This window comes from Sinocyclocheilus grahami, unplaced genomic scaffold (genome assembly GCF_001515645.1).
Source record: "Sinocyclocheilus grahami isolate Dianchi unplaced genomic scaffold, SAMN03320097.WGS_v1.1 scaffold213.1, whole genome shotgun sequence".
NCBI lineage: Eukaryota > Metazoa > Chordata > Actinopteri > Cypriniformes > Cyprinidae > Sinocyclocheilus > Sinocyclocheilus grahami.
The window spans coordinates 811,877-834,347 of NW_015505392.1; the positions used below are offsets into that span (position 1 = coordinate 811,877).

At 35.1% G+C, this 22,471-nt stretch overlaps 1 protein-coding gene across 4 annotated transcripts in view; it reads left to right on the forward strand.

Moving 5' to 3' along the window:
- LOC107596042 (docking protein 6-like) overlaps window positions 1-22,471 on the forward strand; it is a 92,385-nt gene that overhangs the window by 59,742 nt on the left and 10,172 nt on the right. For 3 of the 4 annotated variants that reach the window (XM_016286646.1, XM_016286647.1, XM_016286645.1), the window contains exons 3-7: window positions 705-819; window positions 7,160-7,279; window positions 14,558-14,747; window positions 15,019-15,157; window positions 17,206-17,314. In XM_016286646.1, coding sequence (XP_016142132.1) covers window positions 705-819; window positions 7,160-7,279; window positions 14,558-14,747; window positions 15,019-15,157; window positions 17,206-17,314 — 673 coding nt within the window. The remainder of the gene's footprint in view (window positions 1-704; window positions 820-7,159; window positions 7,280-14,557; window positions 14,748-15,018; window positions 15,158-17,205; window positions 17,315-22,471) is intronic. The other variant, XM_016286648.1, reaches the window with a different exon arrangement.

Sequence of the window (22,471 nt, forward strand, 5' to 3'; positions counted from 1 at the left end):
CCCCCCCCCCCCCCCCCCCTAGATCAGTGGTTCTCAACCTTTTTAACTTCATAACCCCTATTATTCACAACAATATTCTAAGGTCACATGACTTGTTTGTTGTTGTTGTGTGATTTATTGGATAAGGATTTTAAAAAATATTTTTTACTTTCTACCTGATAAATTATTTTAGAGCTTGGCTAGAAAAACTAGCTAAAATGTATATTCATAAAAAATATACACATGGAGATTTTATTAATTTACATGAGTTTTCAAAGTTTAGAAATCACACTTTTAAAATTAGGATTCCTCAAATATCCAGGTTTTTCAAGAATTTGGGAATCCTGATTTTTTTTAAAGAATCTTGATTTTTAGTTGTTTTGGCTCATTTGATTGTTTTGTCTTATTTTAAATAATTTTAAGTCACCTTGAGGCCCCCTTGGAGGATTCTGGATCCCTGGTTGATCCAGAACGTACAAAAAATATTATGAATATTAACATTTATTTATAGTTTCCAGTGCGCTGCTGTTTTTTAGTGTTTGCCATTAACTCTCGTTAACTCTCATCTCCATTTCTCCCAAAAGCCAGGCACTGCAGTAATTTCAAATCATTTCATTTTCAGATAACAGTAACTACATTACCTCAATGTCATCCTCCTTCCTTTGTTTCCCCCTCCTCTTGAGTTTGTTAATTTTGGTAATTAATTTTGTCGTCTTCTTCCACAGATTACTGAGCTCCACAACATTAAGAACGTTACTCGAATGCCACGAGAGACCAAGAAACACGCAGTGGCAATTATTTTCTGCGATGAGACGTCAAAGACATTTGCCTGTGAGTCAGGTAAGCACTGTCTCCAACTCTGAGAATAGTCTTTGTTGTAGTGCTGGAGTGTATCCAGAATGGCTTAATTTATTCTATATTTCAAGATGTGCAAGTATTGATTTTCACATATCAGGAAAATGTGTTTATTCTTTGATTTATTCCTTTTATACCTTGAAACTAAAGAAGTCGCGGAAATGTTCAGGTTATTAAGGCTAGTAAGTGTTAGGAGAGCCCATTGGGATGCACAGAATATATATATTTTTAAATTGTGTCATAGAGAATGAATACAGCCAAAGGCAACAGGCAGATCAGCAGTTAGAAAACAAAACAATAAGAGAAAGGCTTAACAACACACGTTTGAAATATGAATGAGATACTTTACTCAACATTAGCTTGGCAGCAGAAGGCGTCTTTTCCCATGTGTTTTCTCTCCTCTCACACTGAGAATCTTGTAGTGGAAAGATGGCAGTGTCAAAACTGATCAAAGCATTTTCGCAGGAAAAAAAAAACTACACCCAGAATACAAACATGAATAAGCATTAACTTGGTTTGTGAAACAGTTGCAGTTTTAGGTTGGCATTAATATTCAGTTCTGTGATTTACCACATTTGTCATTTTACCGGGCCAAATAAAGCATGATTAACCCTAATTTGGGGTCATATTTTTTATTTATTTAAAGAAATTGATACTTCTATGCAGCAAGAACCCATGCAATTAATCAAAAGTGTAAGGAAAGGAGTAATATATGTTACAGAAGATTTATATTTCAAATACAGTAAAAATGTATCACGAGTTCCACAAAAACATTAAGCAGCACAATTTTAGCTTTGATAATAAGAAATGTTTCCTGAGCACCAAATCAGCATATTGTGATATCTGAAGGATCGTGTGTCACTGAAGAAAATATGTTGAAATAGAAAAGAGTAATTTAAACTTGTAATAATATTTCACAATATTACTGTTTTACGACATTTTTGATCAAATTAATGCAGCCTTGGTTGAGCATAAGAGTTTTAGAGTTTTATTTCAAAAATATTACACATTCTTATCAGACCCCAAACTTTTGTGTAGCTCTTATGGTATTCAAAATACACTTGGATATGTATGAGTGAAAAAACGTAAATTGATAAATATGCTTCATCTGCTTTTGTGCATACTATTTCAGACCAAGAACCTGCATCTAGTTTAACATGGCACTAACTGCACAGATAAAATGCTGAATCATGAGTATTACTAGGGAACTTAGTATTATTAGTGAAGTTAAGTCATTCACATCAGCATAAAAAACACCTCCATTTTATGTAAATAGCCTTTTTAAATATATTTATAATTTATAAAGAGCTGAATTTGCAAAGCTCAGCACTGTCGAATGGAATCACTTTGAAAAAGAGACATTTGCATACATTTTCTAGTGATGATAGCATGCAGTTATTTATATCATGGAACTAATAGGAAAGTGTGTAATCATAATTACTTTAGTGAATTGGTTGCTAAACAAGTCCAATAACAGCAGGTTTAATGAATTTTTTTGTGATTTCCATCCACAATAATGTGTGCAAAAAATGATCACAAACACATTATTACAACTCTTTTGACCAGAAGAAACGGTAAATCTTTTTAGCGCTGAATTTGTCCTTTGCCTTCAAATTTCCTGTCAAGCTAAATTCCCAGGTAGGAAACTAAAGGAGAGAGAGAGGGAGGAACACGGAAGAGATGGAGAGGGAAGGAGAGGCAGTGGAGTGGATGCACACGGTGGACCCGCTGGGATATCATTAGCACCTCTGGGGTCTTCCGCACTGCCAGGGGGAGGCGAAGAATGTTCTCCTGAATCCATTTACCACAATAACCTCCCCACCCCCAGCTCTCCTTCACTCCCTTCAGAGGCAGGATATTAATGGGAAACGGGTAGAGCGGGCATAGGGCATAAATGAAGAGCTGTGTGAGATAGGGCCATACACTAAGGGTTTAAAAAGTATATGTGCCTTAGGCTGTTTAGATGAAGAAGTCTTAGGCAGTGTCTGTGACTCCTTCAAAGACTTTTCTGTGCCGGTTTGTTGGTAATATGTCCTGCTGCATTAGATCACCTTGTTGTCCTTGTGGGAATAAATCACCTTTGAGTCAGTGTAGGCCTTAGGCGAGTGTGTGTGTGTGTGTGTGTGTGTGTGTGGTCAACTCTGCTTGTGGCTCTTTTAATTTTGGCACAGGTACATGTCCATGAGCCACCCCCTCTCGAACTTCCCCTTTCTCACAAACTCCGGCCATATGGAGCTTGTGTCCCTCACATGTCCGCCACATGTAGGAACCCGACCTCCCTTGATCCTTCACTTCCACTTCCTCACCTCCCTTTGAGTCTGTCGGGTTACGGCTGTGCCGCTCTGACCCTTTTCTTCTCTCACGCGCTCTCTCTGTCTCTCTCTCTCTCTCTCTCTCTCTCTCTCTCTCTCTCTGTCGTACAATCATCATGTCTGATTATGAGGGCTGCGACTTGCAACTGATTTAAATCGGATTTATCTAAGATTTCACATTTTGCTCAATGCTTCAAGCAATTTACAAATTCAGTTTGATAATTAATATTTAATAACATCATTTTACATTTTGCACCAAAAAATTATGAGCCTTAAAATAATATAAAATCTAAAAATAAATATGATAATATGCTTTTTAAAAGTTTGAGGTAGGTACAATAAAAAATAAAAAATAAACTTTTATTCAGCAAGGATGCATTAAATTGATCAAAAGGTAAGAAGGTAAAATACTTCTACATTGTTACAAAATATTTTTATTTCAAATAAATGCTGTTCCTTTGAACTTTATATTCAAACTTTATTTTATTCATCAAAGAATCTTGAAAATTGTATATCATGGTTTCCACAAAAAAAATATTATGCAGCACAACTGTTTCCAACATTGATTCAGCTTTCCTATCACAGTAATAAATTACATTTTAGAATGTATTACAATAGAAAACGGTTATTTTAAATTGTATTAATATTTGACAATAATACTATTTTATTGTAGTTTTGATCAAATAAATGCTGCCTTGGTGAGTATAAGAAACATCTTTCAAAACATAAAAAAAAAAACCTTACTGACCTCAAACTTTTGAATGGTAGTGTAGATTTTCATATAAATATAAAATATATTTTCATTTCAATATAATGCCAAGGTCATACATTTGGTTTTCAAAACAAAACAAAACAAAACATAAATAATTCCTTGTAAAATAAGACATTTTGGATAAAAACTTCTGGCAAATGCATAAATGTAAATGTTCATTTAAAACTTAAATTTGATGTTTAAATGAATCGTGCTTTGATCTAAATAAAAGCTCTATTACGTACTTGAGCTTGCTTGCTTTTAGGATGCTCTGTTTTGCCAAATGAAAATACTGGCCTTTGAAAAATAAAGCAGTAAACTGTAATTAAATTAGTTTTTTTCTCTTTCATGTAAATGCATTTTTCGCTGTTATTTAAAGTGGTGTCACTGACGTGGTCCTCTAAGCGGGGCCCACAGACGCTACAAATCAATAATGAAATTCATTGTCGAGTATTTCCATTAGCGATTTGTTGCAGCCTTAATCTATTTCATCCATCCTGACCCATTTTCTTTCTCCTAACTATTTATCATTTACTGTGGTTCTTCTCATTTCCTGTGCTCTGAGTGAACCATTAACCATGTGAAGATGATCTTTGTTTGTGTGCACATAGCTGCCTGAGCACTTGAGAGTTTGCCATGCTGATGAAGTATTTGTTTATCCAATTTTCCACTCAGTGGGCCCAAAAGTGTGTGCGAATTTAGACACACTTAAAGGTCACCGTCTCAGGAGAGAGGCCATGCAAAAAAAACTAAAACTAAAAAATCAGCAAAAAGCTTGTATAGGAATATGTGCACAATTATTTGTTTGTGTTTAATAAGTTTGATAAAGATAATCCAAGGCATTATGTTTTTTTTTCTTCTAGCGTTTGGATCTGTGTGCATGATTTACACAGTATTATGAGTGAAATTATTTGATAAGTGTCTATTGTACTATTAAAAAAAAATCATTTTTTCCCTGATTGAATATTTTGAATGGTGCCTGCTCACATTACTCAAGCAGGCAAAATTAAAATGTCGACAGGCATACAGTACTCATTTTAAGCTTCAATTACAGCTGAAATATACTTAGGGCAACATCAAGCAGGCAGCCATTGTTATTCAAACAAGCTCCACTGAAAATGCAAACTTGACGAGGCCACGAATCGGCTAACAACTACTTGGCACGTAATTAGACAAATCTAATCTCATAATGTTGAGCTTTCAAACCCATGTCACAAGCAGAAGCAGTGTGGATGGAGCTCATTTTGTGGTTGGCATAGTCATAATTTGTGCTCACTTTCCTTTGTGTCATTGTGCATTCATTAGAATGATGCTGTCCAGAGTGTGCTGTAGATTAGCCTGGAGCTTTTGAAGAATGGAGTAAGAATGGAGTGCCAAGAAAAATAAAGCTCAACTCCTACAGAATGCTATTTGTGTTATTTTGTGTGCACACAGGGGCCAAAATAACTATTGCTGCACCTGCTAATGATGTGCAAACTGAGAAAATGTGCCGCCCATTTGTACTTTTTATTACTGTCTATTAAACTCTGCATTATTTAACTGAGTATATAACGATAACTGTATGTAAAATATCACATCAGATCATACAGTATGTACTGTACTATACATATATCATATATACTATAACTATTTATACATATAATTACATGCATTATAATTTATGTAATTTATATTATTTATTATTTAAATATAATTTATAATATTCATATTATTTGTTTATGATAAATATTTAAAATAAAGTGTGTGTTTATTTAATAAATCTCCATGCTATTCTAAGTTTTGTCATTTAATCTCAGTCTAAACTATTTTGAGGTTAATTGATCTAATTTTGTGTCTCTGAACAAATAGTGATCTATGACATTGTAATATGTTGAATATCAAAGTATATTTCTGTATTTAGGGGTTTGTGGACACATTAATGTTTTTGTATTGGTGGAGTAAAATTTATAGTTTTATTCTGAGGTGAAAATATAAAGTTAAACCATTGGGGTAAGATGACCACCAGAATTGTCACAGAAGACCCCAAGTGGCATGTTGTTACTAGTGTTTAAACTTATTTAAATTCATAGGGCTATTATTCAGTAATTCCAATAATTACTTTACAGACATCTTCGTTAATTAATTAAAACCTATAGGCTAATTGAGTGAAGTCATTTAATTTGAATTCAGTGTTGCAATTATTGTATATCTTTAATTATAATATAGGTGATTAAATATGTAAATATTCAGTTATTCAAATGCCTGTATTATAAGTCAAATAATAAATGTACATTTCAGATGAATGTCTTTTACTGGGATTCTGCTTTGTCTGTCTGCTTTGTCTTTGGTTATTCAATTACTCAACTAAATTGTCAAAAATAAAAATTTAATAGAATAATTGATTTAGTATTTTACATAGGTGACACTGTAAAATATATATATATATAAATATTATTAAAATTAATATCAAAAGTCACTTTGTAAAATTACATTTTGTAAAAGTTTAGCCAGGGGGCTTCTTGCCCCAGGTAGGGGGCCATCGTACCCCAGTAGCTTCTTTGAATAATTTAACATTTTACGTTATGATTTAATGATCTTTGTTTATTTCCCATAATAACATATTGGTGATGCATCGTCATCCTGCTCTTGCTAAGCTTATATCTAAATAGGTTACAATTTAAAAATAAATGCACATTGTTCTTAAGCGGGGCATCGTCCCCTTATTGTGTACATCTTACCCCATATAGTGTGAGTGTAATAAATAGTAAAGTTCACCTAAAATAAAAATTCTGTCATCGTTTCCTCTCATGCTGTTGCAAACCTGTATGGCTTTCTTTCTTCCATTGTTGCACTTCCTAAAAATGGTCAGTAATTCTGTTTTTGTTAGTTGGCAGCCAGGTTTTACACACATTTGGCACTTGGCGAGTATTTTTAGACACTGTGTCCGCACCTATGAACTTGACTGTCTGTCTGTCAATTCTACATGTCTGTCTGTCCATCACTACACTCCTTTGTGCCAGACTACTGGCTGCTTTAGTTTTAAAGCAGAAATCTCTTGTAACTGTAAACATCTCATATTTTCAGAAAGGCTGAGGTGGTCGATGACTAGAAAAATAACGTTCATCATAAACCTAGTGCTCACAAATGGCTTGTTGCTGTGCATTAGTGCTAAATCTGTAAATGTGTTTATCTCCTGCTTGTTCCCTGTTTGCTGCCGTCTCTTCAGCAGCTGCTCCTGCATGTTTGCATATAAAAATGATGATATGGATGTGTGTGTCCACAGAGCTGGAGGCTGAGGAGTGGTGGAAGTTATTGTGTTTGGAGTGTCTGGGCAGCAGACTTAATGACATCAGCCTGGGAGAACCGGACTTGTTAGCAGCAGGGGTGCAGAGGGAACAGAACGGTCAGTATCCAATTAGAGCCCAGATTTTTCCGTGATTTTTCCTCTTGTACTCCCTAAATAATTCTATTACAGAGTCCAAATGTGTTTGTTAAACACAGTCCCTCCAGGTCTGTTCTCATGTTTATAAATGATAGGCTCGGGCCAAGGTTCTTTGCTAAGCGCTAATGGGTACCGCCGTGCATCAGAGCATCAGCTCTTAATGAAGCTTGTCACAGAGATGGATGAGATTATGGCGCAGAAGAAAAGCAGGATGAATGCGCATGGCACATCTGCAAGAAAACGCTTAAGAGAATGAGCGAGAATCTTTAGCTAATGCAATCCGTTTCCTTCTAGAGGTCTGCACTGCCTTCAAACTGAAGCCCGAGACCAGGCCCGTACCTGAGATCGTTTGACCCGATTCCGACCCGACCCGAGTGGCACTGTTAAATTTAGAGCCCGATCCCAACCCAAAGCCATTTTTTCCACAACGAATAACCAAACTTTTTAAATATGCTGTATTTCATGATTGCATGCAACAGTCAGTAAACAAATACATGTAAATAAACCGTTTCATCAAGGCTAGTGGCCAGTCCAGCACACAAAGCAAAAGAAAAAAGCACTTACCAATCATGAGCATGTGCCGTTTGCCGTATTGTAACAGAGAGGCCGCTAAAGCAGGCACAAGAGCAAAACAAGTTTCGTTTTTAAATAAAGCCTATAGAGCAAACGGCTCACAGGGGGTCTGAATACTTTCCGTACCCACTGTATGTAAGATAATATAAACCACAGCCTGCATGTGCCTTAAAAAATGTAATGCATGATTTGGAGGCAAAGGGTAAAAATTAAGGTCATTTTCATCAGTTACGGTTCGTTCTAGCATTCTGCCGCTTTAAATCAGACACAGAGATGAAGTAATGTGGTTATACCACGTTTATTTGAATGAATGATTTATATAATTTATTTAAAATAATTATCCAGAGAGAGAGAGGGATGAAAGTTGTGTGAGTGAATTACCTGTGTCTGCGCGTCTCTCTCTTTAGAAACAATAAAGCTGAGTTTAGTTACTTTAAAAACAGTGATTTTTACCCCCTTGTTGCTGAGAAATATAATGTAGCGATTCAGTATCGAAGCTATTTTATTATCAACAACAACATTTATTTATAAAGCATATTTAAACACAATGTAAATTGATCCAATGTGCTGTACAGTGATCAAACAAATCTACTAATAAAAACAACAACTACACACATACAAAGGCTAAAGAGTAAAAATAAGATTTAAGTCTAGACTTAAAAATGTCCAGAGAAGGAGCAGATCTCACATGATAGGGGAGACCATTCCAAAGCTTGGGGCCAACCACAGAAAAAGCCCGATCACCCTTTGTTTTGTACCGACACCGTGGTACAGTTAGAAGCAAGTGACTCGAAGATCTAAGTGCCCTAGCAGGACAATATGGCACAAGAAGTTCAGAGATATAACTTGGTGAACAACCAGACAATGCCTTATAATCAAACAGAAGAATTTTAAAATTAACCCTGGATTTAATGGGAAGACAATGAAGGGATGATAAAACAGGAGACATGTGATCCCTCTTTTTTGACCTAGTCAAAAGTCTTGCCACAGCATTTTGAACAGCTTGCAATCGTGACACTGAAGATTGAGGAAGACCAGAATAAAGAGAGTTACAATAATCCAATCGAGATGTAACAAGTGCATGAATCACAACTTCCATATCCTTCCTTGAAAGAAGATGCTTCAACTTTGCAATAGATCTCAAATGGAAAAAAACTTGCTCTAATAACAGCACTAATTTGTTTATCAAAAAATAGAGAGGAGTCAAAAATCACTCCAAGGTTTTTGATTTGTTTGCGTACATTAGTTGAAAGTGGACCTAACTGAGCTTCCAAAGCAAGAGACGAGTGTGCAGGACAACCTAATATTAAAACCTCGGTTTTATCCTCATTTAACTGCAGGAAATTATTAGACATCCATGTCTTAATATCATGTACACATTTCAATAATACATCAAATGAAACCGCAGTATCAAGCCTTACTGGTAGATAAAACTGAGAATCATCCACGTAACAATGATATGAAATACTGTATTTTTGAAAAATGTGGGCCAAGGGAAGCGTATAAAGGGAAAACAGTAAAGGTCCCAAAATGGATCCCTGGGGCACTCCACACAAGACAGGTGCAGAGGATGAGAAAAAAATTCCTAAATTTACAGGAAAAGTCCTGTTCTCGAGATACGAGGCAAACCACTTTAATGTAGTGCCTCAAATACCTACCACACATTCAAGTCGACCAAAAAGAATACTATGATCAATGGTGTCAAATGCCTAGCTCAGGTCCAACAATACCAACACAATACAAGCACCTGAATCCAGAGAATGTAGCATGTCATTTGTAACTCTCAATAGAGCTGACTCAGTATTGTGTAATGATCTAAAACCAGATTGAAACTTATCTAAAACACTAAAAGAATCCAAAAAAGACTGAAGTTGTAAAAACACTACTTTCTCCAAAAGTCAAGTCAAGTCACCTTTATTTATATAGCGCTTTTAACAATACAGATTGTATCAAAGCAACTGAACAGCATTAATTATGCTAGTGTGTCAATAATTAATTATAATAGTGTTAATTATATAAGGGATATATTCACACGTTATAGAACTGAAAAGGATGGTGTATAAAATTTATTTTAAGATAAAAAATTAGACGACAAAGAATTAACTTGACGGAGCTCAAACTCAAAACACACGGCAGCAACAAACGGGACAAAAAGTGTGCTGATAAAAGGCAACTTAGAAATAGGCCAATAGTTACAGCACATTGCTGGGTCAAGCTGAGGTTTTTTTTCAGCAGAGGTTGCACAACACCTTTGGCTAAAGAGCTGTTCACTATAGCTGTTACAATAGGACTAATAGGTTGGAAAAACATCCTTAAAAAGACGTGCAGGAATAATATCTAACTTAGAACCAGAACACTTCATAGTAGAGACAATACTATCTAGCTGATGTGATAAACGGGTTGAAAGGAAGACAAACAGCTTGTGGTACAAGGCAACTGCAAATTGCTTTATAAAATCCTTCAATCAAACTTTCAGTATCAGTTTCGTTAAGGATATCATTGGTAACATGTAAAGAATAATGTTCAGAAAACAAATTTGCAGTGTTAGAATTAATAACCCTAGATCAATGTGAATGCTAAGCGAAAGTAGGTGATGGAGAAAAGTATTCAGATTCAAACAAAACTGGATAACACACATGCCTCAATAACCTCCATGTTTGAGATCAAAAGGCCACGGGACAACACCAAGTCAAGTGTATGACCCAAATTATGAGTTGGGCCACATACATATTGTTCAATATTCAGTGACTCTAAAAGAGTTACAAATTCCTTGACCAATGGTTTCGAAGGACAACAAAAATGAATATTTAAATCTCCAGATCAGACAGAAAGTCAGAAAATTGACAAATAAAATCCTTATTCCATTTAGGCGGTCTGTAAACCAAAGCACATAGTACAGGCCCCTTTACATCAACCTTCAATAGCTGGACTTCAAAACTGGAGAAAGTATCAGTGGGCACAGTCTTACATTTAAAACAGCTTCTAAAAATTGTTGCAACTCCACCACCATGTCCAGAGGCCCGTGGAGAACTAAAAAAATGCACAGTCTGGAGGAGCAATCTCAACAAGAGGCATCAAGTCACCATGTTTTAACCAAGTCTCAGTAATAAATAAGAAGTCTAATGAATGCGATGTAAATAAGTCATTTAGAATAAAAGATTTATTCGATATTGACCTAGCATTCACTAAGGCCATCTTAGCAGTAGTCGTACAGGCTGACCGCTGAGAGGTGCGTGTTTGAGCAAAGTGATATTTCCAAAATTGAAGCTCCGACTCTTACCATTTGATCCGATGGAAGAGTGGCGATATGACCAAGATATAATCATTATCCTGCAATGGAGTCACAGACCTCACAAGGAAATCATGGCGAGATCCTATTTTATTAAGAAAAGTTTGTGTGTTTGTGTGTGTCTGTGCGTGAAAGCAGCGTAGCCTTCTGCATATAGTTTTAATTTAGCTACAAACCTGAACCTGAAGCTATTCATTAAACATTAACACAAACCCAACCCGAAACCTGAGAGTATTTCGGGACCCGTCAGGCCTGGGTCGGGTAGCAGAACTCTATTTCCCTCTAGAAAAGGGATGGGCAACTGTCGGCCCGCGGGCCGTATATGGCCCTCAATGTCTTTTAGTACGGCCCGCTAGATCATATTAGACTCGGATGATAAATTTTATCATTGCTAGTTTCCAGCCGCTCCCCGTATTAATTTCAGCACAGATGTGCACTCTAATGTAAAATTCACTAACGTAAGCAAATAATAAATGAAAAACTGATCACGAAAACAGTATTTTCCACTCAAGATGGTAAACAGATGATCTTTTTAACAAGTTAAAGGGAATACGCATATGTTTGGATTGTTTGGAAATCCGCTATATTTCCGCCGTTCTGAAAGTGAAACCTGCTGGCAGGGAACAAATTAGCATTTTCAGTTAAATTAAAGCACTGGTTCTAAAAGGGTTTCACTTCAGATTTTACATTGGACATCAGGTGACAACCCAAAACAGTACCAGAATTGTTCATTGTTTTGAGCACTTGATGTTGGCATCTGCCGCCTTTGGCTAGTTTCTACCAAGTGGCAGGTGAATTTGCATCAAAATACAGCAAAATGAGAGTTTCCTCAACAACAAAATGATATGAAGAATATTTTATCCTCATCTTTTAAATAATTAAAAAAAAAAAATTTTTTTTTACTTTTTAAAAAATAAAAAAAACTCTTAACTACTCATGCTTATGTTTATTTATATTTTTTAAGTAGGTTTATATATATTTTTTCATTATATATAAATATGTATTTTATATATATATGTGTGTGTGTGTGTGTGTGTGTGTGTGTGTTATTTTTATTATGTGTAATTATAAAGTATAAAAATATTTACATTTAGAATTTTAGATTAAATATAAAAACTTTATAATATCAAATATTTATAATATTTAATTATAGTAAATAAAGACTATAAGAACAATCTTGAGCCACAAGCACTATTGAATTTCAGTAAATATATTATAAATTATTAGTAATGTATATTATGTATTATCTTGTCGCATTATTTGCATGTTGTTATTGCAAATAAAACAACAAATGTAATTTTTCATAAGATCAAATGAAGTATTGTATTTTATTTCAATAAGCCTGCAAAAATCTGCAGTGCTTGCTTATGACTTTTTATTCCCGAGAGATTTAAAATTAAGCATAATGTTTTCTGTGACTATAAGAACAGTCCCAACCCTCAAGTTGAGAACCGTTACTTTAAGGCAACTGCATCTCCTCCAAGATCAGATTGTTTCAGTCTGAGATGGTCTGAGTTGTGTCTGTGTTTATGTGAGTGTTTTTTTAAACCTAATTCAGAAAATCAATATCAGTTCATCTCCAAGTGCTGCCGAAGCATTCAAGCATTAAGCTGCGGCAGACACCGTATAGAGTGGTCATCAAATTTGTTTCAATCAAATGACAGGCAAATATAGATTTGTTTTTATAACGAGAGCGCAATGTGTATATGATTATATCAGCTGGAGCTCAGCAAAATGATCGTTTCCCCACTATTCGACAGCTGAGGAATAACGAGCAGAGAGTTTGCCATTTGCGCTTCAATTAGACCCCTCTAACGGCGGGCTGCGATAATTAAATCAGAGTTCATTTTCACAATCCCTAAAATAGCCCCCACATTACATTGCCTCTTCCTCTGGAGAGACATCTTATTTTGAAGCATTAGGTATAATTAGGGACTATTAATTTGGATTATGAAGTGCACCCTTGTCTTTTTGGAGCTAATTGTGATGGTGTGCTTACTCCATTGCGGTTGGCTCAACTGCGGCTCTATGGCAACAATCTGTTGACCTTTGTGCACTGCAAGAGTCACATCTGCAAGAAGAGATAATAGTCCATCGGAAAAATAATAATCATGTTAGATGGCTCTGTTGAGATGTTCTCGAGATTTCCAGCCATACCCTTTAATTCTCTGTCATCTTTAGGCAGAGCAGAATCTTTCAGCTGTCCAAATAAAAGCTGTTTGAGATGTCTGTAAATATGACAGCTGAATGGACTGCACCGCCACAGTGGTTGGCCTTTTTTAAGCAAGTTTAATTATTATTAACAGATATGAAAAGGTTGCAGACTGCTGTTTGATTGACATTTCTTTTAAAGAAACGATTTAGCCTGTAATGAAGTTTCTTTAACACAAGACATTGGCAGTTTCTGTCAGTGTAAGCTGCTATGACTGCTGAACCTTTCTGAGTTATTTACCTGAAGTAACCGTTCAGTTTTGTCATCCTGCTATCTCAATATAATTTCCTAGGTTTATTGGGTACACTTCGTCTGCACTTGTTATTCTGAAGAAAAATATGTCTGAATCAAAATATATAAAAAAACTTTAAAAAAAACTGCACACTCTTTACAGCCTGACCCCTTCAGCTTCATGGCTAGAATCTGATATATAACACACTTTTAGTGGTGCTATTCTATATAAAAATATTATTTTCTGGATTTTTTTTTTGATTCGGTCTCTCACAGTTGAGGTGTACCTACGATGAAAATTACAGATCTCTCCATTCTTTGTAAGTGGGAAACCTTGAAAAATCGGCAGTGTATCAAATACTTATTTGCCCCACTGTATATACATATTTATTTTTTTATTTATAAACAATTTTTTTTATTCCATCAAAATTTAAAAAACACTCACATCTTCAAGAGTTTTTCATTGTTCAAAGCTTTCTGCATCTGAAGAGATCAAATTAAGTTTTTAATTTTAATGTATACAGTGGTTTCAATTGTTTTTATTTTATTATTATTGTTTTTTTCTCAACAAACCCCCAATCTGTAATACTTACTTTAGCATTAATAAGACACTATTATAGTTTTTATTAATGTTTTTTATTTTTATATTTTCCATTTTCATTTAAATTTTAGTTTAAGGTTTAGTACTCTCGTAGTGTGTTTTGTCATTTTTGTATTTTTTATACGTCTATATCGTTTTATTCGCTTTTAGTTCAGTTTTTGTTATTTTAGTGCGTCTAATTTAACTAAATTAAAATGAGAAATGGGTTGGCTGAAATGAAACTTTTTAAAATATTTTATTTCAGTGTATGTTTAATTTATTTTTAAATATTAATTTCAGTTTTAGTTAAGTATAGGACTTCTGACTTATAAATGTATTTAATTTTTATTCCAGAAAGATTTCATGTTTACTTGATGCCGACCCCAAACCTGGACATCTACGGGGAGTGCACAATGCAGATCACCCACGAGAACATCTACCTTTGGGACATCCATAATGCCAGAGTCAAGCTGGTCATGTGGCCGCTCAACTCCCTGAGGAGATACGGAAGAGACTCGACCTGGTTCACATTTGAGTCCGGGAGGTGTGTGAACATCATTCGATTCTAGTTGGGAGTGCTTTTGTCTGACAAGATGTTTTCATCCTAAATCCAATAGTCCTGATTCTGCTGCTCTGGATATTGATTTGCTGATTCACGAAGGTGCTCAACATTTAACACATGCTTTCCCTTGCAGGCTGCCCTTAAAGTCTACTCCTGCTGTTCAGCCTATTACGAAAAGAACATGTGTACTGAAAACTAATAGAAGCTATAATTGCTTAACGGTTGTGTGTGCATGTGTGTTGTTCTCTTACAGGATGTGTGATACAGGGGAAGGTTTGTTCACATTCCAGACCAGAGAAGGCGAGATGATCTATCAGAGAGTTCACTCTGCCACGCTGTCCATCGCTGAGCAACATGAACGCATGATGATGGAGATGGAGAAGAGCTCACAGGTATAGTAAAAGTACACATCCTATAATTCTACAGGGGGTACAGTGGGGAAAAAGGCATTTCATATTTAGTATTTCCTAATATTCCGTAATATTAGTACAAGCTTATTTCACAAATGTGACCCTGGACCACAAAACCAGTCTTAAATCGCTGGGTTATATTTGTAGCAAAATTTGTAGCAAGAATACATTGTATGGGTCAAAATTATAGATTTTTCTTTTATGCCAAAAATCATTAGGACATTAAGTAAAGATCATGTTCCATAAAGATATTTTGTAAATTTCCTGCTGTAAATATATCAAAACTTAATTTTTGATTAGTAATGTGCATTGCTAAGAACTTCATTTGGACAACTTTAAAGGCGATTTTCTCACTATTTAGATTTTTTTTTTTGCACCCTCAGATTCCAGATTTTCAAATAGTTGAATCTTGGCCAAATAACCTTTCAGATGATGTAAAAATCTCAATAAAAAAAAATTGACTGGTTTTGTGGTCCAGGGTCCATCAAAATTCTAAACACACTCATGTTTTGTAAGGTTAATTTATGATTATTAATATACTTAAATTGCCAAAATAATAACATTAATAATCAAGAATTCATCACTTCTGTCCTTTAACTGTTGATTTAATCACCTTAAACAAATAAAAAAATCATAAATAAGATTTTGGTCTCAAAAACACACTGCCATGCTAAATTTGGGGGTCAGTAAGATTTTATTTTTTTCTGGAAAAAAATTAAGATTATTAAGCAAGGATACATTAAATTGATAAAAAAAATAAAGAGATATTTGATGAAATATAATACATTTGTAATGTTACATTACATTTCTGTTTCAAATAAATGCTGTCCTTTTTAACTTTCTATATATCCCCAAAAAGATGTATTATAATCAATTTGAGTATAAGAGACTTAAAAAAAAACATTGAAAGTTTACTGACCCCATAGTTTTTAATGGTATTTTATACAGTATGTGATCATTTCAGTGATTGACATATGCTAAATAAGTCTACAGAATTTTTTTAAATTATTGCCTTAGTTCAGATAACCTAAAAATCAACCTTTTGTCACTGCACAGTATAATTGAATATCAGGGTTGCAGCTTCCCCGTAAATATTCTGCCAATTTTCTGAGTATGTTTTCCCACTTCCTTGCTTGCACAGTGCACAGCATGTGATATTTCATAAATCCAGGTCACAGAATACTGGCATCTTTGAAAAAACAGCTGCTGTCAACTAATGCTGAACTGCACTATCGGTCGAGTACCTTCAAAAACACTGCACTTATGTGTTCCTATAGCTCAACTGGTAGAGCATGACGTTAGCAACATCAAGGTCAAGAGTTTGAATCCTAAGAACATGCATACTGATAAAATGCATACCTTCAATGCAATTGAAGTCGCTTTGAATAAAAGCATCTACCAAATGCATACATGTAAATGGATTTGAGACTCATCTTAGTTGCAAGATAACCGCAGAAATAACAGCCTCAGGAGTTTTTCAGTGTTCAAAGCTTCTGAACACTAATGCCTTAAAATGTTATTTTGGTTATCAACGTTTCATTGAAAGCACATTTTGGTTATTTTTCCGTACCCCCTGAAGCTAGCGAGGTTGATGAATTGTTCAGTCGCCCGGCGCGGATGGTCTTTCCTGCACTATTTAAACTGCGCTGCTGCCTTCCTGGCAGTGAATCTGTGCTGTCATCTCTAAGGCCTTCAGTGGAGGCTGATGAGACTTGACCATATGGCCCTCCGCTCAGATCTTGCCATCCAGGACCCCTGCCAAAAATGCTGCTTGCTCTGAAATCTTGATCAAGAGTCCCGCTAAGAGTCTTTATTTGTTTGGATTAACACAATTCTCTTAAAATTCTCTTTTTAAAAGGCTGTAATGACATCTCACTCCACCTGTCATCTGTGATGTTCAAATGGTCCTAATGGAGAGGTGCTGTTTAGGTGGCGAGGCCTTTGAAATCTTCTCAGTGTAAGCCCTTTCCGAGTGATTTGACTGGAAATATAACCAATGTAACCCAATGATTTTCTGCTCTGCCTCACAGACTCTTTCAAACGAGAACACATTAACAAAGTCGATATCTCTCCCGCGAAGCGCTTACTGGCACCACATCACGCGTCAGAACAGCGTGGGAGACATCTGCAATTACCAAGGTAAGACAGAGCTCCTTCCCACTCCACAGCTCAGTGAAAACACCATCTTTATATGTCGTACTTATGAGGGTGAAGATTTCATCTGAAGCTCCACTGGGTACATTTATAAACCGGTGAGCATCACTGGCCCTTTTGCTTGGGTTAAATAAATACATTTGGCGATTGAGTAGAGCATTAATATAGCAACGCATTTGTTAGCGTTACGTGCTTTTTTACATCCTGCTTGCCTTTCTGGAGGCCTTGAGTGAAACGTGTTTTGCTTTGTATGGTTTGAATGTGGTACTGCATTAGTTTAGCTGGAAATCAGACTGGGGGATTTAATTCACTATGTGAATTAAAGTGAATGTAAATTAAGCATGGAAGGTTTCCATAGTGATCTTGAATTACCAGTAAAAGTGTGTTGCGCATAGGGAGTGGATTTGCATAAAGTAGCTGATGAGTTTGTATTCATCTAATTGAAAAAATGGTGTCAGCAAAACCTTACTGTATTTATGCATATCAAAACAGTTTGATGGCTCTCCTATTTACTATATGCCAACAAATAAATTTGTACCGCATTTACAATACAAGATGGTTACATCACATTTAAAATGACAGATCATCTAAAAATAAAGACCATTTCATTTACTTTCTCTCATGTAGTTCCAAACCATGGGCGTCGCTAGGCCATTTTTTGGGGGGGCTTTTAATTTCTGCTCAGCCCCCCTAAAAATTTAGCAATTTGCTCCATAAACTGTACTTGAATTCATGATCACCTCAGTCCCCTTTAAATGAAAACGCCGGCAGACTTCGGCTCCTCCCCATCTTTCAGCGCGTTCTTCAATCCGCAGACTGCGGTGGCGCAGAGTGAGAAACAGAGGACAAGGTGTGTGTTTATCGATAGATTGTTATAATATCTGCATCTGTGCAGTTCTTTGTCATAAATACAAAATGTCAAAAAACTAAAAAGTTTACAAAAATGTCATGGGGAGCAATCGGTTTCCCATCTACTGTCATCGCATCTACCATGTTGCTATTTTCATTTGAAAATATAAAACATATTACAGTGCATGTGGCATTAACTCCCATACAGTCATGCACGGAAATGATTAAAGACAGTGACTGACAGTACTTGAGCATAGAAAGAGGTTTGTACTAGAAATGCAAACAGTAACATTTGTGTGTGTTTGTGTGATCGGAAAGACTTGTATTTGGCTTATTCATTGCTCAAATGTTATACCCATCTGTGCAATACCACAATAAGTTTAGTAGGCTTTACCATCCTACCCTATTAGTGAAATAAAAAAATAAATTTGTTTTTTTATTATTATACCCTCATTGGGGGCTATACCCCCAAATAAAAACCCTAGATTCGTCACTGTTCCAAACCAGTTTGACTTTCTTTCATCCATGGAACAAAATAAGAGATGTTCAGCAGAATGTTTAAGCTGCTGTTCTTTACAGTGAAAGTGGATGGGCACCAGGGGCCTTCAGAACAAAAAGCACCATAAAATTATTATAAAAGTAGTTTGTTCGACTCATGCACTATGTCCTGATTCTTCAGAAGCACTGCAATAACTTTGTGTGAGGAACAGACCAAATTTAAGTCAAATTTGCTAATAATCTTTATTTGAAAATCTTGACAGCTTGTCACCATTTCTTAGTAAAGAAAGATTATCCTAAACATAGTTAGTTCGACTCATGCACTATTTGTTAAGTCCTCTGAAGCTATACAATTAAAATTGAGATTCACTAATAATCTTGCTTTGAAAATCTTGACGGCTGTGATCACCATTCACTTTTATTGTATGAAAAAGAGCAGCTTGGTCATTCTACAATATACTGTATACCTTTTTTCAGTAAATAATGACAATTTTTTAAATGTTCTTTAACTTTTAAATATGTTTTGTTGCTTATATAAACCCCTCACTGATGCACATTTAAATGTCATATCCGTGTTACAAAAATACATTTTGCATCTACTTGCTATTTGTGCGCCATTGATTTTTTTTCTTTTTTCATGGCTGCTTTTTAGCTAATGCTTTTGTGTGTTGGATTGGAAGCGTGTATTAACTGAGAGGTCCATGTGGTCCGGAGTAGCATTAGGGAAATGATATGCCCATCTGCTGGGAGAGAGATGACTTAATCTGCCTAGTGAGAGATAACTGGACACCACATGGGTTTGGTGCCTCGGTTTTTTGTCAAGCTGTCAAAACCGTCCTTTGTCATATGTGAATAACCTGTTTTTTTTTTACTGTTACACAGTTTCACAAGACACAAGCATGAAATTTGAACATATGAATGCGTCAGTGTAAGTGCACAAAAAGATTATTGGCTATAATGACACAATATTTGTGTCCCTAATCATTGAAAAAAATGTTTCGAGGCAGCTCCAGCTGCTGATGTATCTGCCTCTGAGGCAGCCGGCCTTAAAACCTCTGTCTCATTCATCATTGTGGCATTCCCATTGTTGAGATGTTAGCCTGATATAGGGAGTGTTCCCCCTCCTCATCAGCTTCCCTCAGAAATACAAATTCAGCAGAAGGCTGCGTTTTTTTCAATGAATAAATTGAGTGCATCACAATGTTGAAGGACGGTGTTTAGGTTGAAGAGTCAGAGCGTGTGCCTTCCGTGAGAGGAAAATGGAAAATATTACAAAGATCTCTGCTGTGCAACAGCACACTCCTTACGAATTGTGCTGAATAGAGGACTTCGGCACCTGTGTAAGATGGCAAATACAGCATGCTTTTTTTTAATCAATCAGCACGCATATGAACAACACACCTCACTGCTGTGTGCGATAATATACAGTTCATGGCATAAATCTAGTAATTCACACTTGAAGAAAGGATATTACATTAATAAAACGGTGAACAAAGATGAATTGGTGACAGCTGGACAATAAGAAACAGCATGTAAAGTTCAGTATGTTCATTTAACTGCTCATTAGTTTGTGTATTTAAATTTTAAATGAAAGCTAAATCAGTAAAATATAAAATGTGAATGTAAGAATTCACTAATGAGTCATTATTATTTAAGTAATGAATTAATAAATAATAAAATATAAAATGTACACCATAGTACAAAAGTTTGGGGTCAGTACATGTTTTTATTTATTTTAATGTTTTTAAAGAAATTATGTGAGATGTGAAAAAAAGTTAGATGTTTACAATGTTACAAAATAAACCATTTTCAGCATTGAAAATAAGACATGTTTATTGAGCACCATATTCAGAATTTAGGTATGATTTCTAAGGGATCATGTGATGTGGCTGGAGTAATGACTGCTGAAAATTCAGCTTTGCGTCACAGGAATAAATTACATTTTGAAATGTAATAAAAAAAGAAAACAAATTTTAAAACTGTAATAATATTTCACAATATTATTTTTGATTAAATAAATGCAGCCTTGGTGAGCATAAGAGACATCTTACTGACACCAAACTTTTGAAGAGTAGTCAGTTTAATGTAATTTCTAACTAGTAAAATCTTCATTAACTAATCTTTAAACAGGGTAGTTCACCCCAAAACAACAAATATAAAATAAATTGTTAATATTTACTCACCCGCATCTCCTTTTAGGTTCTACGGAAATAAAAGTTTGAAGCAACATAAGTAAATGATTAAAAGCATAACATATAGTAATGATGTTTGATAATCTTATTAATGAAGATTATTATTATGCAATGCATTAGTAATATATATTTAAAGAATGTGTTTTCTTCTCATTTTGATAAATGAACCACCATATAAAGTATCTACTCTTTAATTGCTTACAGTAAATTCAGCTGTTGTTCATTCCTTCAGCTAATATCCACATCTGGCAGAAAAGAACATGACTTCCTGTCACTTTGGGAATGAGAAAGAATGCCTGGAAAGTGTTATGCTGATGCTCATTCAGTCACAGCTCAGGTGAAAGATAGAAAACAGGGGCCAAACTGGCAGCGTACATTTGGTCACAAGATAAATTTGTAGTCAGCAGGTATGGATTTGCTGACTCACATAATATGAGTCATACTGTATGTTCTGGTAAAAATGGATCGCCTCATTCTCCTCCAAGACATGATGCACAATTAATAAATATTTCCTGTTACAAATAGCCTTGCAGTTCTTGTATATTACTTTTTTTAACAACCTTAGTGTAGGTGAAATAATAATGTCACAATAATGTATTTGAATTAATTTAGGGGTTTCCTCAGCATATTTTGATTTGTGTAATTAATTGTCTGTCATAGAATTGCCAAATTTTGGATGAATATATCAAAAGTAGAGCTGTACAATGAATCAAATTGTGATGTGGACTAGTGTCTGTGAATATTAACCTGCAAAAAACTGCTATTTAAATATGAAGTCTGCATGTTCTGTGTGTCTCTGCTGTGCTGTTTTGTCTACTTCACACATATTCAAGCATGTGTGACGCTTGTGGTGTTTCAGTGTCTGCCGTCTCACAATATGAAGACACGAACACAATAACTTCATCTCCAGAGCTGCTCTGAGAGTTCACTTGACCAGAGTTTCGCTGTTTCATTTTAGAAAACTATCATCAGATACACACACTCTCTATGTGTTCATAATAACCTACTGAACTAGAAATATATTACTATTGTACAGTAGAATGTAGTAGTAGTAGTAGTAGTAATAATAATAATCTAAACATTTTTTTAAAGGAATATCACACAATATTACAACTTTTTTTTGTCCATGCTTTGAACAGTGAACTTCTGTTGGTATTGTTAATTTAAAAGGTATTGTATATTTAAAAAGAACTGTTTAATTGTCATTTGATTACATTTTAAAAGATTAAGTTTTATGCATTCATTTGATAGCCACTGTTTTTTTGGTAATACATTTGTATTAAATCATAAAAAAGAAAACAGAGGGAAAAATTTATATATATATACAGTATATTATATAATATATATAAATATACTATATATATATATATTTTCAAGTTATTTTTTTCTGTGCTGTGTGATTTAACATGCTACGATACTGTGAAGCTTTCAATTACACCACTATAGAAAGCTTCCCATGTGTCAAAATTATATATATCATAATTACTGTAACAATGAACTGTGAGCAGAGAGCTCAAACGTTCGTATGAACACACACACACACACACACACACACACACACACACACACACACACACACACACACACACACAGATACACATAC